Source organism: Pelodiscus sinensis, unplaced genomic scaffold (genome assembly GCF_049634645.1).
Source record: "Pelodiscus sinensis isolate JC-2024 unplaced genomic scaffold, ASM4963464v1 ctg174, whole genome shotgun sequence".
In the NCBI taxonomy this organism is placed as follows: Eukaryota; Metazoa; Chordata; order Testudines; family Trionychidae; genus Pelodiscus; species Pelodiscus sinensis.
This window is the reverse complement of record NW_027466019.1, coordinates 21,860-36,871: the sequence shown is the minus strand read 5'-3', so window position 1 is coordinate 36,871 and position 15,012 is coordinate 21,860. Positions and strand designations below refer to the sequence as shown.

At 75.1% G+C, this 15,012-nt stretch overlaps 1 protein-coding gene across 1 annotated transcript in view; it reads right to left on the bottom strand.

The window, feature by feature from the left end:
- LOC142825976 (interleukin-12 subunit beta-like) overlaps positions 1–15,012 on the bottom strand; it is a 31,696-nt gene that overhangs the window by 10,776 nt on the left and 5,908 nt on the right. Inside the window, exons 5-6 of the mRNA XM_075918333.1 lie at positions 14,352–14,554; positions 2,051–2,199 (exon numbers count right to left, since the gene is read on the bottom strand). Of these exons, the coding sequence (XP_075774448.1) occupies positions 2,051–2,199; positions 14,352–14,554 (352 nt within the window). The remainder of the gene's footprint in view (positions 1–2,050; positions 2,200–14,351; positions 14,555–15,012) is intronic.

The window sequence follows — 15,012 nt, the reverse complement described above, 5'->3', positions numbered from 1 at the left end:
GGGGAGGGTGCACCGGTTGCCTTGGTGCTGTCTGTGGGGAGGGGTACAAGCCCCGGCGGGATGAGTGACAGGTGGGGGGAGGGGAGGGTGCACCGGTTGCCTTGGTGCTGTCTGTGGGGGGGGTACAAGTCCCGGCGGGATGAGTGACAGGTGGGGGGAGGGGAGGGTGCACCGGTTGCCTTGGTGCTGTCTGTGGGGAGGGGTACAAGCCCCGGCGGGATGAGTGACAGGTGGGGGGAGGGGAGGGTGCACCGGTTGCCTTGGTGCTGTCTGTGGGGGGGGTACAAGCCCGGCGGGATGAGTGACAGGTGGGGAGAGGGGAGGGTGCACCGGTTGCCTAGGTGCTGTCTGTGGGGGGGGTACAAGCCCCGGCGGGATGAGTGACAGGTGGGGAGAGGGGAGGGTGCACCGGTTGCCTAGGTGCTGTCTGTGGGGGGGGTACAAGCCCGGCGGGATGAGTGACAGGTGGGGAGAGGGGAGGGTGCACCGGTTGCCTTGGTGCTGTCTGTGGGGGGGGTACAAGCCCCGGCGGGATGAGTGACAGGTGGGGGGAGGGGAGGGTGCACCGGTTGCCTTGGTGCTGTCTGTGGGGGGGGGTACAAGCCCCGGCGGGATGAGTGACAGGTGGGGAGAGGGGAGGGTGCACCGGTTGCCTTGGTGCTGTCTGTGGGGGGGGTACAAGCCCCGGCGGGATGAGTGACAGGTGGGGAGAGGGGAGGGTGCACCGGTTGCCTTGGTGCTGTCTGTGGGGGGGGGGTACAAGCCCCGGCGGGATGAGTGACAGGTGGGGGGAGGGGAGGGTGCACCGGTTGCCTTGGTGCTGTCTGTGGGGGGGGGTACAAGCCCCGGCGGGATGAGTGACAGGTGGGGAGAGGGGAGGGTGCACCGGTTGCCTAGGTGCTGTCTGTGGGGGGGGTACAAGCCCCGGCGGGATGAGTGACAGGTGGGGAGAGGGGAGGGTGCACCGGTTGCCTTGGTGCTGTCTGTGGGGGGGGGTACAAGCCCCGGCGGGATGAGTGACAGGTGGGGGGAGGGGAGGGTGCACCGGTTGCCTTGGTGCTGTCTGTGGGGGGGGTACAAGCCCCGGCGGGATGAGTGACGGGTGGGGGGAGGGGAGGGTGCACCGGTTGCCTTGGTGCTGTCTGTGGGGGGGGTACAAGCCCCGGCGGGATGAGTGACAGGTGGGGGGAGGGGAGGGTGCACCGGTTGCCTTGGTGCTGTCTGTGGGGGGGGTACAAGCCCCGGCGGGATGAGTGACAGGTGGGGGGAGGGGAGGGTGCACCGGTTGCCTTGGTGCTTTCTGTGGGGAGGGTACAAGCCCCGGCGGGATGAGTGACAGGTGGGGGGAGGGGAGGGTGCAGCGGTTGCCTTGGTGCTGTCTGTGGGGGGGGTACAAGCCCCGGCGGGATGAGTGACAGGTGGGGGGAGGGGAGGGTGCACCGGTTGCCTTGGTGCTGTCTGTGGGGGGGGGTACAAGCCCCGGCGGGATGAGTGACAGGTGGGGGGAGGGGAGGGTGCACCGGTTGCCTTGGTGCTTTCTGTGGGGAGGGTACAAGCCCCGGCGGGATGAGTGACAGGTGGGGGGAGGGGAGGGTGCAGCGGTTGCCTTGGTGCTGTCTGTGGGGGGGGTACAAGCCCCGGCGGGATGAGTGATGGGTGGGGGGAGGGGAGGGTGCACCGGTTGCCTTGGTGCTGTCTGTGGGGGGGGTACAAGCCCCGGCGGGATGAGTGACGGGTGGGGGGAGGGGAGGGTGCACCGGTTGCCTTGGTGCTGTCTGGGGGGGGGGGTACAAGCCCCGGCGGGATGAGTGACGGGTGGGGGGAGGGGAGGGTGCACCGGTTGCCTTGGTGCTGTCTGTGGGGGGGGGTACAAGCCCCGGCGGGATGAGTGACGGGTGGGGAGAGGGGAGGGTGCACCGGTTGCCTTGGTGCTGTCTGTGGGGGGGGTACAAGCCCCGGCGGGATGAGTGACGGGTGGGGGGAGGGGAGGGTGCACTGGTTGCCTTGGTGCTGTCTGTGGGGGGGTACAAGCCCGGCGGGGTCCCGTTACCGTGGTGCCGTTGGGGTGCTGGTACTCCAGCTGGTAGCGCAGGGGGAAGTAGGAGTGGGGCCTCGTCCAGGAGGCTGGGGGGTCCCACGAGAGGTGCAGCTTCCCACCCTCGCTGTGTGCGGCCACGTCTCGCGGGGGGCCCGGCCTCACTGCGGGCACAGGAGAGTCGTTAGTCACGAGGGAGGGTGGGGCCAGCCACCCCGCTCCGGCCCCAGGCAGCACGCAGCCGGAAGAGGCCCTGGCCCAGCGCACGGCCATGGGGTGGGGCCATGTCTGTCCCTAGGAGATGGATCTGGGAGACAGCCCGCGCCCCAGAGGGTGGGGGCCATGTCTGTCCCTAGGAGATGGATCTGGGAGACAGCCCACGCCCCAGAGGGTGGGGCCATGTCTGTGCCTAGGAGATGGATCTGGGAGACAGCCCACGCCCCAGAGGGTGGGGCCATGTCTGTCCCTAGGAGATGGATCTGGGAGACAGCCCGCGCCCCAGAGGGTGGGGGCCATGTCTGTCCCTAGGAGATGGATCTGGGAGACAGCCCGCGCCCCAGAGGGTGGGGGCCATGTCTGTCCCTAGGAGATGGATCTGGGAGACAGCCCGCGCCCCAGAGGGTGGGGGCCATGTCTGTCCCTAGGAGATGGATCTGGGAGACAGCCCACGCCCCAGAGGGTGGGGCCATGTCTGTGCCTAGGAGATGGATCTGGGAGACAGCCCGCGCCCCAGAGGGTGGGGCCATGTCTGTCCCTAGGAGATGGATCTGGGAGACAGCCCGCGCCCCAGAGGGTGGGGGCCATGTCTGTCCCTAGGAGATGGATCTGGGAGACAGCCCGCGCCCCAGAGGGTGGGGGCCATGTCTGTCCCTAGGAGATGGATCTGGGAGACAGCCCGCGCCCCAGAGGGTGGGGGCCATGTCTGTCCCTAGGAGATGGATCTGGGAGACAGCCCGCGCCCCAGAGGGTGGGGGCCATGTCTGTCCCTAGGAGATGGATCTGGGAGACAGCCCGCGCCCCAGAGGGTGGGGCCATGTCTGTCCCTAGGAGATGGATCTGGGAGACAGCCCACGCCCCAGAGGGTGGGGCCATGTCTGTGCCTAGGAGATGGATCTGGGAGACAGCCCACGCCCCAGAGGGTGGGGGCCATGTCTGTCCCTAGGAGATGGATCTGGGAGACAGCCCACGCCCCAGAGGGTGGGGCCATGTCTGTCCCTAGGAGATGGATCTGGGAGACAGCCCAGCGCACGGCCATGGGGTGGGGGCCATGTCAGTCCCTAGGAGATGGATCTGGGAGACAGCCCACGCCCCAGAGGGTGGGGCCATGTCTGTCCCTAGGAGATGGATCTGGGAGACAGCCCGCGCCCCAGAGGGTGGGGGCCCTCGATCCAGGAACCCGTGAGGTGTGGGGGGACTGCCCTGGGAGCCACGGATGGGGCTGTGGGACGGGGGCAGGCGGCGAGGAGGGCCTGGCCCCCTGCACGGCTCCTGGCGCTATGGGGTGGAGGATGTGGGGTCTGCCACGAGGATGCTGAAGTGGCCCTGAGGGAGGCTGAAGGACCTGGGCTCCTTGAGTTTGGGAAGGAGACGACTGAGGGACGCGCGGGCGGCTTTCAGGTACCTAAAAGGGGTCGCGAGGGGGGCTGTTCCCTTTGGCCCCTGCAGACAGGACAAGCCGCCAGGGGCGTAGGCTGCAGCCAGGGAGGTTGAGGTTGGACATCAGGAAACGCTTCCTGCCTGTCGGGGGGTCAAACTCTGGACCAAGTTGCCGGGGGTTGTGGAATCCCCGTCCCTGGAGACGCTGAAGGCAGGTTGGGCAGACACCTGCCAGGGCTGCTCTAGGCGATGCCTGGCCCTGCCGGGAGGGCGGGGAACTGGGCTCGACGCCTCGCGAGCCCCTCCCAGTCCTAGGACCCTGCGATTCTAGGGCCCCTGCAGCGGGGCGCCGGGGCAGAGGGGGCTGGTGCCCAGGCAGGTGGGCTTGTCAGGCAGGGGAGGTCTGGTAGCCAGGTAGGGCCAGTAATCATGCTGGGGGGGGGGGGGGTGGTCTCGGATAGTGGGAGCCCTGGTACCCACGTGGAGGGGGCACTGAGACAGTGGGGTGCCAGCCCCCACACATGCAGCTCTCGGGTGGAGGGTGCAGAGCAGCTGGTGCCCACCTGGGGCTCTCGGGCAGAGGGGCTGTGGGAGCCCTGGTGCCCATGCGGGGGGCGCTGGGGCAGCGGGGCTCTAGGGCAGAGGGGCTGTGGGAGCCCTGGTGCCCATGCGGGGGGCGCTGGGATAGCGGGGCTCTAGGGCAGAGGGGCTGTGGGAGCCCTGGTGCCCATGCGGGGGGGGCGCTGGGGCAGCGGGGCTCTCGGGGAGAGGGGCTGTGGGAGCCCTGGTGCCCATGCGGGGGGGGCGCTGGGGTAGCGGGGCTCTCGGGCAGAGGGGCTGTGGGAGCCCTGGTGCCCATGCGGGGGCGCTGGGGCAGCGGGGCTCTAGGGCAGAGGGGCTGTGGGAGCCCTGGTGCCCATGCAGGGGGCCCTGGGGCAGCGGGGCTCTCGGGCAGAGGGGCTGTGGGAGCCCTGGTGCCCATGCGGGGGGGGCGCTGGGGCAGCGGGGCTCACGGGCAGAGGGGCTGTGGGAGCCCTGGTGCCCATGCGGGGGCGCTGGGGCAGCGGGGCTCTCGGGCAGAGGGGCTGTGGGAGCCCTGATGCCCATGCGGGGGGGGGCGCTGGGGCAGCGGGGCTCTCGGGGAGAGGGGCTGTGGGAGCCCTGGTGCCCATGCGGGGGCGCTGGGGTAGCGGGGCTCTCGGGCGGAGGGGCTGTGGGAGCCCTGGTGCCCATGCGGAGGGGCTCTGGGGCAGCGGGGCTCTAGGGCAGAGGGGCTGTGGGAGCCCTGGTGCCCATGCGGAGGGGCTCTGGGGCAGCGGGGCTCTAGGGCAGAGGGGCTGTGGGAGCCCTGGTGCCCATGCGGAGGGGCTCTGGGGCAGCGGGGCTCTAGGGCAGAGGGGCTGTGGGAGCCCCGGTGCCCATGCGGGGGGGCGCTGGGGCAGCGGGGCTCTCGGGCAGAGGGGCTGTGGGAGCCCTGGTGCCCATGCGGGGGGGGCGCTGGGGCAGCGGGGCTCTCGGGGAGAGGGGCTGTGGGAGCCCTGGTGCCCATGCGGGGGGCGCTGGGGCAGCGGGGCTCTCGGGCAGAGGGGCTGTGGGAGCCCTGGTGCCCATGCGGGGGCGCTGGGATAGCGGGGCTCTCGGGCGGAGGGGCTGTGGGAGCCCTGGTGCCCATGCGGGGGGCGCTGGGGCAGAGGGGCTCTCGGGCGGAGGGGCTGTGGGAGCCCTGGTGCCCATGCGGGGGGCGCTGGGGCAGAGGGGCTCTCGGGCGGAGGGGCTGTGGGAGCCCTGGTGCCCATGCGGGGGGCGCTGGGGCAGAGGGGCTCTCGGGCGGAGGGGCTGTGGGAGCCCTGGTGCCCATGCGGGGGGGCGCTGGGGTAGCGGGGCTCTCGGGCAGAGGGGCTGTGGGAGCCCTGGTGCCCATGCGGGGGGCGCTGGGGTAGCAGGGCTCTCGGGCAGAGGGGCTGTGGGGGCCCTGGTGCCCATGCGGGGGCGCTGGGATAGCGGGGCTCTCGGGCAGAGGGGCTGTGGGAGCCCTGGTGCACATGCGGGGGGCGCTGGGGTAGCAGGGCTCTCGGGCAGAGGGGCTGTGGGGGCCCTGGTGCCCATGCAGGGGGCGCTGGGGCAGAGGGGCTCTCGGGCGGAGGGGCTGTGGGAGCCCTGGTGCCCATGCGGGGGGCTCTGGGGTAGCAGGGCTCTCGGGCAGAGGGGCTGTGGGAGCCCTGGTGCCCATGCGGGGGGGCACTGGGGTAGCAGGGCTCTCGGGCAGAGGGGCTGTGGGAGCCCTGGTGCCCATGCGGGGGGCGCTGGGGCAGAGGGGCTCTCGGGCAGAGGGGCTGTGGGAGCCCTGGTGCCCATGCGGGGGGGGCGCTGGGGCAGCGGGGCTCTCGGGCGGAGGGGCTGTGGGAGCCCTCGTGCCCATGCGGGGGGCGCTGGGGCAGCGGGGCTCTCGGGCAGAGGAGCTGTGGGAGCCCTGGTGCCCATGCGGGGGGGGCGCTGGGGCAGCGGGGCTCTCAGGCAGAGGGGCTGTGGGAGCCCTGGTGCCCATGCGGGGGGGCACTGGGGTAGCAGGGCTCTCGGGCAGAGGGGCTGTGGGAGCCCTGGTGCCCATGCGGGGGAGGCGCTGGGGTAGCGGGGCTCTCGGGCAGAGGGGCTGTGGGAGCCCTGGTGCCCATGCGGGGGGCGCTGGGGCAGCGGGGCTCTCGGGCGGAGGGGCTGTGGGAGCCCTGGTGCCCATGCAGGGGGCGCTGGGGCAGCGGGGCTCTCGGGCAGAGGGGCTGTGGGAGCCCTGGTGCCCATGCGGGGGCGCTGGGATAGCGGGGCTCTCGGGCAGAGGGGCTGTGGGAGCCCTGGTGCCCATGCGGGGGGCCCTGGGGCAGCGGGGCTCTCGGGCAGAGGGGCTGTGGGAGCCCTGGTGCCCATGCGGGGGGCGCTGGGGCAGCGGGGCTCTCGGGCGGAGGGGCTGTGGGAGCCCTGGTGCCCATGCAGGGGGCGCTGGGGCAGCGGGGCTCTCGGGCAGAGGGGCTGTGGGAGCCCTGGTGCCCATGCGGGGGGGCGCTGGGGCAGCGGGGCTCTCGGGCAGAGGGGCTGTGGGAGCCCTGGTGCCCATGCGGGGGGCTCTGGGGTAGCAGGGCTCTCGGGCAGAGGGGCTGTGGGAGCCCTGGTGCCCATGCAGGGGGCGCTGGGGCAGCGGGGCTCTCGGGCAGAGGGGCTGTGGGAGCCCCGGTGCCCATGCGGGGGGGGGGCCCTGGGGCAGCGGGGCTCTAGGGCAGAGGGGCTGTGGGAGCACTGGTGCCCATGCGGGGGGCACTGGGGCAGCGGGGCTCTCGGGCAGAGGGGCTGTGGGAGCCCTGGTGCCCATGCGGGGGGCGCTGGGGTAGCGGGGCTCTCGGGCAGAGGGGCTGTGGGAGCCCTGGTGCCCATGCGGGGGGCGCTGGGATAGCGGGGCTCTCGGGCAGAGGGGCTGTGGGAGCCCCGGTGCCCATGCGGGGGCGCTGGGATAGCGGGGCTCTCGGGCGGAGGGGCTGTGGGAGCCCTGGTGCCCATGCGGGGGCGCTGGGGCAGCGGGGCTCTCGGGCAGAGGGGCTGTGGGAGCCCTGGTGCCCATGCGGGGGGCGCTGGGGCAGAGGGGCTCTCGGGCAGAGGGGCTGTGGGAGCCCTGGTGCCCATGCGGGGGGGCGCTGGGGCAGAGGGGCTCTCGGGCGGAGGGGCTGTGGGAGCCCTGGTGCCCATGCGGGGGCGCTGGGATAGCGGGGCTCTCGGGCAGAGGGGCTGTGGGAGCCCTGGTGCCCATGCGGGGGCGCTGGGGCAGCGGGGCTCTCGGGCAGAGGGGCTGTGGGAGCCCTGGTGCCCATGCGGGGGGGCGCTGGGGCAGCGGGGCTCTCGGGCGGAGGGGCTGTGGGAGCCCTGGTGCCCATGCGGGGGCGCTGGGGCAGCGGGGCTCTCGGGCGGAGGGGCTGTGGGAGCCCTGGTGCCCATGCGGGGGAGGCGCTGGGGTAGCGGGGCTCTCGGGCAGAGGGGCTGTGGGAGCCCTGGTGCCCATGCGGGGGGCGCTGGGGCAGAGGGGCTCTCGGGCAGAGGGGCTGTGGGAGCCCTGGTGCCCATGCGGGGGGCGCTGGGGCAGAGGGGCTCTCGGGCAGAGGGGCTGTGGGAGCCCTGGTGCCCATGCGGGGGGCGCTGGGGCAGCGGGGCTCTCGGGCAGAGGGGCTGTGGGAGCCCTGGTGCCCATGCGGGGGGGGGGGCGCTGGGGCAGCGGGGCTCTCGGGCAGAGGGGCTGTGGGAGCCCTGGTGCCCATGCGGGGGCGCTGGGATAGCGGGGCTCTCGGGCAGAGGGGCTGTGGGAGCCCTGGTGCCCATGCGGGGGGCGCTGGGGCAGCGGGGCTCTCGGGCAGAGGGGCTGTGGGAGCCCTGGTGCCCATGCGGGGGGCGCTGGGGCAGAGGGGCTCTCGGGCAGAGGGGCTGTGGGAGCCCTGGTGCCCATGCGGGGGCGCTGGGGCAGCAGGGCTCTCGGGCAGAGGGGCTGTGGGAGCCCTGGTGCCCATGCGGGGGGCCCTGGGGCAGCGGGGTTCTCGGGCAGAGGGGCTGTGGGAGCCCCGGTGCCCATGCGGGGGGGGCGCTGGGGCAGAGGGGCTCTCGGGCAGAGGGGCTGTGGGAGCCCTGGTGCCCATGCGGGGGGGGCGCTGGGGCAGAGGGGCTCTCGGGCAGAGGGGCTGTGGGAGCCCTGGTGCCCATGCGGGGAGGCGCTGGGGCAGCGGGGCTCTCGGGCAGAGGGGCTGTGGGAGCCCTGGTGCCCATGCGGGGGAGGCGCTGGGGCAGCGGGGCTCTAGGGCAGAGGGGCTGTGGGAGCCCTGGTGCCCATGCGGGGGAGGCGCTGGGGCAGCGGGGCTCTAGGGCAGAGGGGCTGTGGGAGCCCTGGTGCCCATGCGGGGGCGCTGGGATAGCGGGGCTCTCGGGCAGAGGGGCTGTGGGAGCCCTGGTGCCCATGCGGGGGGGCGCTGGGGCAGCGGGGCTCTCGGGCAGAGGGGCTGTGGGAGCCCTGGTGCCCATGCGGGGGGCGCTGGGGCAGCGGGGCTCTCGGGCAGAGGGGCTGTGGGAGCCCTGGTGCCCATGCGGGGGCGCTGGGGCAGAGGGGCTCTCGGGCAGAGGGGCTGTGGGAGCCCTGGTGCCCATGCGGGGGCGCTGGGGTAGCAGGGCTCTCGGGCAGAGGAGCTGTGGGAGCCCTGGTGCCCATGCGGGGGGTGCTGGGGCAGCGGGGCTCTAGGGCAGAGGGGCTGTGGGAGCCCTGGTGCCCATGCGGGGGAGGCGCTGGGGCAGAGGGGCTCTAGGGCAGAGGGGCTGTGGGAGCCCTGGTGCCCATGCGGGGGGCGCTGGGGCAGCGGGGCTCTCGGGCAGAGGAGCTGTGGGAGCCCTGGTGCCCATGCGGGGGGCGCTGGGGCAGCGGGGCTCTCGGGCAGAGGGGCTGTGGGAGCCCTGGTGCCCATGCGGGGGGCGCTGGGGCAGCGGGGCTCTCGGGCGGATGGGCTGTGGGAGCCCTGGTGCCCATGCGGGGGGCGCTGGGGCAGAGGGGCTCTAGGGCAGAGGGGCTGTGGGAGCCCTGGTGCCCATGCGGGGGGCGCTGGGGCAGCGGGGCTCTCGGGCAGAGGGGCTGTGGGAGCCCTGGTGCCCATGCGGGGGAGGCGCTGGGGCAGAGGGGCTCTAGGGCAGAGGGGCTGTGGGAGCCCTGGTGCCCATGCGGGGGGCGCTGGGGCAGCGGGGCTCTCGGGCAGAGGGGCTGTGGGAGCCCTGGTGCCCATGCGGGGGGCGCTGGGGCAGCGGGGCTCTCGGGCAGAGGGGCTGTGGGAGCCCTGGTGCCCATGCGGGGGGCGCTGGGGCAGAGGGGCTCTCGGGCGGAGGGGCTGTGGGAGCCCTGGTGCCCATGCGGGGGCGCTGGGGCAGCGGGGCTCTCGGGCGGAGGGGCTGTGGGAGCCCTGGTGCCCATGCGGGGGCGCTGGGGCAGCGGGGCTCTCGGGCGGAGGGGCTGTGGGAGCCCTGGTGCCCATGCGGGGGGCGCTGGGGCAGAGGGGCTGTCGGGCAGAGGGGCTGTGGGAGCCCCGGTGCCCATGCGGGGGGGGCGCTGGGGCAGCGGGGCTCTCGGGGAGAGGGGCTGTGGGAGCCCTGGTGCCCATGCGGGGGCGCTGGGGTAGCGGGGCTCTCGGGCAGAGGGGCTGTGGGAGCCCTGGTGCCCATGCGGGGGGCACTGGGGTAGAGGGGCTCTCGGGCAGAGGGGCTGTGGGAGCCCTGGTGCCCATGCGGGGGGCGCTGGGGCAGCGGGGCTCTCGGGCAGAGGGGCTGTGGGAGCCCTGGTGCCCATGCGGGGGGCGCTGGGATAGCGGGGCTCTCGGGCGGAGGGGCTGTGGGAGCCCTGGTGCCCATGCGGGGGGGGCGCTGGGGCAGCGGGGCTCTCGGGCAGAGGGGCTGTGGGAGCCCTGGTGCCCATGCGGGGGGCGCTGGGGCAGCGGGGCTCTCGGGCAGAGGGGCTGTGGGAGCCCTGGTGCCCATGCGGGGGGCGCTGGGGTAGCAGGGCTCTCGGGCAGAGGAGCTGTGGGAGCCCTGGTGCCCATGCGGGGGGCCCTGGGGCAGCGGGGCTCTCGGGCAGAGGGGCTGTGGGAGCCCTGGTGCCCATGCGGGGGCGCTGGGGTAGCAGGGCTCTCGGGCAGAGGGGCTGTGGGAGCCCTGGTGCCCATGCGGGGGGCGCTGGGGCAGCGGGGCTCTCGGGCAGAGGGGCTGTGGGAGCCCTGGTGCCCATGCGGGGGCGCTGGGGCAGCGGGGCTCTCGGGCAGAGGGGCTGTGGGAGCCCTGGTGCCCATGCGGGGGCGCTGGGGCAGCGGGGCTCTAGGGCAGAGGGGCTGTGGGAGCCCTGGTGCCCATGCGGGGGCGCTGGGGCAGCGGGGCTCTCGGGCAGAGGGGCTGTGGGAGCCCTGGTGCCCATGCGGGGGGGGCGCTGGGGTAGCAGGGCTCTAGGGCAGAGGGGCTGTGGGAGCCCTGGTGCCCATGCGGGGGGGGCGCTGGGGTAGCGGGGCTCTCGGGCAGAGGGGCTGTGGGAGCCCTGGTGCCCATGCGGGGGGCGCTGGGGCAGCGGGGCTCTCGGGCGGAGGGGCTGTGGGAGCCCTGGTGCCCATGCGGGGGGGGGGCGCTGGGGCAGCGGGGCTCTCGGGCAGAGGGGCTGTGGGAGCCCTGGTGCCCATGCGGGGGGGCGCTGGGGCAGCGGGGCTCTCGGGCAGAGGGGCTGTGGGAGCCCTGGTGCCCATGCGGGGGGGGCGCTGGGGTAGCAGGGCTCTAGGGCAGAGGGGCTGTGGGAGCCCTGGTGCCCATGCGGGGGGCGCTGGGGCAGCGGGGCTCTCGGGCAGAGGGGCTGTGGGAGCCCTGGTGCCCATGCGGGGGGGGCGCTGGGGTAGCAGGGCTCTAGGGCAGAGGGGCTGTGGGAGCCCCGGTGCCCATGCGGGGGGGGCGCTGGGGTAGCAGGGCTCTAGGGCAGAGGGGCTGTGGGAGCCCTGGTGCCCATGCGGGGGGCGCTGGGGCAGCGGGGCTCTCGGGCAGAGGGGCTGTGGGAGCCCTGGTGCCCATGCGGGGGGCGCTGGGGTAGCGGGGCTCTCGGGCAGAGGGGCTGTGGGAGCCCTGGTGCCCATGCGGGGGGCCCTGGGGCAGCGGGGCTCTCGGGCAGAGGGGCTGTGGGAGCCCTGGTGCCCATGCGGGGGCGCTGGGGCAGAGGGGCTGTCGGGCAGAGGGGCTGTGGGAGCCCTGGTGCCCATGCGGGGGGCGCTGGGGCAGAGGGGCTCTCGGGCAGAGGGGCTGTGGGAGCCCTGGTGCCCATGCGGGGGGCGCTGGGGCAGCGGGGCTCCCGGGCAGAGGGGCTGTGGGAACCCTGGTGCCCATGCGGGGGAGGCGCTGGGGCAGAGGGGCTCTAGGGCAGAGGGGCTGTGGGAGCCCTGGTGCCCATGCGGGGGGCGCTGGGGCAGCGGGGCTCTCGGGCAGAGGGGCTGTGGGAGCCCTGGTGCCCATGCGGGGGGGGCGCTGGGGTAGCGGGGCTCTCGGGCAGAGGGGCTGTGGGAGCCCTGGTGCCCATGCGGGGGCCCTGGGGCAGCGGGGCTCTCGGGCAGAGGGGCTGTGGGAGCCCTGGTGCCCATGCGGGGGCGCTGGGGCAGAGGGGCTCTCGGGCAGAGGGGCTGTGGGAGCCCTGGTGCCCATGCGGGGGGCGCTGGGGCAGCGGGGCTCTCGGGCAGAGGGGCTGTGGGAGCCCTGGTGCCCATGCGGGGGGCGCTGGGGTAGCAGGGCTCTAGGGCAGAGGGGCTGTGGGAGCCCTGGTGCCCATGCGGGGGGCGCTGGGGTAGCGGGGCTCTCGGGCAGAGGGGCTGTGGGAGCCCTGGTGCCCATGCGGGGGGGCGCTGGGGCAGCGGGGCTCTCGGGCAGAGGGGCTGTGGGAGCCCTGGTGCCCATGCGGGGGGCGCTGGGGCAGCGGGGCTCTCGGGCAGAGGGGCTGTGGGAGCCCTGGTGCCCATGCGGGGGGCGCTGGGGCAGAGGTGCTCTCGGGCGGAGGGGCTGTGGGAGCCCTGGTGCCCATGCGGGGGCGCTGGGGCAGCGGGGCTCTCGGGCGGAGGGGCTGTGGGAGCCCTGGTGCCCATGCGGGGGCGCTGGGGCAGCGGGGCTCTCGGGCGGAGGGGCTGTGGGAGCCCTGGTGCCCATGCGGGGGGCGCTGGGGCAGAGGGGCTGTCGGGCAGAGGGGCTGTGGGAGCCCTGGTGCCCATGCGGGGGGGGCGCTGGGGCAGCGGGGCTCTCGGGCAGAGGGGCTGTGGGAGCCCTGGTGCCCATGCGGGGGGGGGCGCTGGGGTAGCGGGGCTCTCGGGCAGAGGGGCTGTGGGAGCCCTGGTGCCCATGCGGGGGGCCCTGGGGCAGCGGGGCTCTCGGGCAGAGGGGCTGTGGGAGCCCTGGTGCCCATGCGGGGGCGCTGGGGTAGCAGGGCTCTCGGGCAGAGGAGCTGTGGGAGCCCTGGTGCCCATGCGGGGGGCCCTGGGGCAGCGGGGCTCTCGGGCAGAGGGGCTGTGGGAGCCCTGGTGCCCATGCGGGGGGGGGGCGCTGGGGCAGCGGGGCTCTCGGGCAGAGGGGCTGTGGGAGCCCTGGTGCCCCATGCGGGGGGCGCTGGGGTAGCGGGGCTCTCGGGCAGAGGGGCTGTGGGAGCCCTGGTGCCCATGCGGGGGGCCCTGGGGCAGCGGGGCTCTCGGGCAGAGGGGCTGTGGGAGCCCTGGTGCCCATGCGGGGGGGGGGCACTGGGGCAGCGGGGCTCTCGGGCAGAGGGGCTGTGGGAGCCCTGGTGCCCATGCGGGGGGGCGCTGGGGTAGCGGGGCTCTCGGGCAGAGGGGCTGTGGGAGCCCTGGTGCCCATGCGGGGGGCGCTGGGGTAGCAGGGCTCTCGGGCAGAGGGGCTGTGGGAGCCCTGGTGCCCATGCGGGGGGCGCTGGGGCAGAGGGGCTCTCGGGCAGAGGGGCTGTGGGAGCCCTGGTGCCCATGCGGGGGGGGCGCTGGGGCAGCGGGGCTCTCGGGCAGAGGGGCTGTGGGAGCCCTGGTGCCCATGCGGGGGGCGCTGGGATAGCGGGGCTCTCGGGCAGAGGGGCTGTGGGAGCCCTGGTGCCCATGCGGGGGGGCGCTGGGGGCAGCGGGGCTCTCGGGCGGAGGGGCTGTGGGAGCCCCGGTGCCCATGCGGGGGCGCTGGGGCAGCGGGGCTCTCGGGCAGAGGGGCTGTGGGAGCCCTGGTGCCCATGCGGGGGGGCGCTGGGGCAGAGGGGCTCTCGGGGAGAGGGGCTGTGGGAGCCCTGGTGCCCATGCGGGGGGCGCTGGGGCAGAGGGGCTCTCGGGCAGAGGGGCTGTGGGAGCCCTGGTGCCCATGCGGGGGGCGCTGGGGCAGAGGGGCTCTCGGGGAGAGGGGCTGTGGGAGCCCTGGTGCCCATGCGGGGGGCGCTGGGGCAGAGGGGCTCTCGGGGAGAGGGGCTGTGGGAGCCCCGGTGCCCATGCGGGGGCGCTGGGGCAGCGGGGCTCTCGGGCAGAGGGGCTGTGGGAGCCCTGGTGCCCATGCGGGGGGCGCTGGGGCAGAGGGGCTCTCGGGGAGAGGGGCTGTGGGAGCCCTGGTGCCCATGCGGGGGGCGCTGGGGCAGAGGGGCTCTCGGGCAGAGGGGCTGTGGGAGCCCTGGTGCCCATGCGGGGGGCGCTGGGGCAGAGGGGCTGTCGGGCAGAGGGGCTGTGGGAGCCCTGGTACCCATGCGGGGGCGCTGGGGCAGCGGGGCTCTCGGGGGAGAGGGGCTGTGGGAGCCCCGGTGCCCCATGCGGGGGGCGCTGGGGCAGAGGGGCTGTCGGGCAGAGGGGCTGTGGGAGCCCTGGTGCCCATGCGGGGGGCGCTGGGGCAGAGGGGGCCTGTCGGGCAGAGGGGCTGTGGGAGCCCTGGTGCCCATGCGGGGGGGCGCTGGGGCAGCGGGGCTCTCGGGCAGAGGGGCTGTGGGAGCCCTGGTGCCCATGCGGGGGGGCGCTGGGGCAGCGGGGCTCTCGGGCAGAGGGGCTGTGGGAGCCCCGGTGCCCATGCGGGGGCGCTGGGGCAGCGGGGCTCTCGGGCAGAGGGGCTGTGGGAGCCCTGGTGCCCATGCGGGGGGCGCTGGGGCAGCGGGGTGCCAGCCCCCTGGCGCGGGGCTCTCAGGCGGACCCACCGATGTCCCGGAGGAAGAGGCGGCAGGTGGCGCTCACGAAGCTCTCGTTCGAGATGCCCTCCAGCTCCAGCTCCAGCATCCTGGACTCCTCGGCGAAGGGGCAGAAGGTCCCGTCCCGCAGGGTCACCGTGAAGAGCCGAGGCTGGTCCGGGTCCTGCTGCGCGGCCCCGTCCACATGCAGCCATGGCCCGGGGGCACCGGGGCTGTGGAAGAGCAGGGGGCAGTTGAAGTGGGCTGGGCGGCCTAGTGGGCAGTGAGGTCCGGCCTGGACAGTGGGGCCAGAGGCAGGATGAGCCGGGCCTGCAAGTAGCAGGGCAGGACAATGGGGCAGAGTCATAGACAGTGGGTGGCGTGAGGGGCACAGTCTGGATGGGGCGGGGCAGTGGGCGGAGCCGGAGGCAGTGGGGGGGGTGAGGGGCGGAGCCGGAGGCTGGGGGGCAGTGGGCGGAGCCGGAGGCTGGGGGGGCTGTGAGGGGCGGGGCCCGCTTGGGGGGCAGTGGGCGGAGCCGGAGGCAGTGGGTGGGGGTGAGGGGCGGGGCCCGGCTGGGGGGCAGTGGGCGGAGCCGGGGGCAGTGGGTGGGGCTGAGGGGCGGGGCCCGGCTGGGGGGCAGTGGGTGGGGCTGAGGGGCGGGGCCCGGCTGGGGGGCAGTGGGCAGAGCCG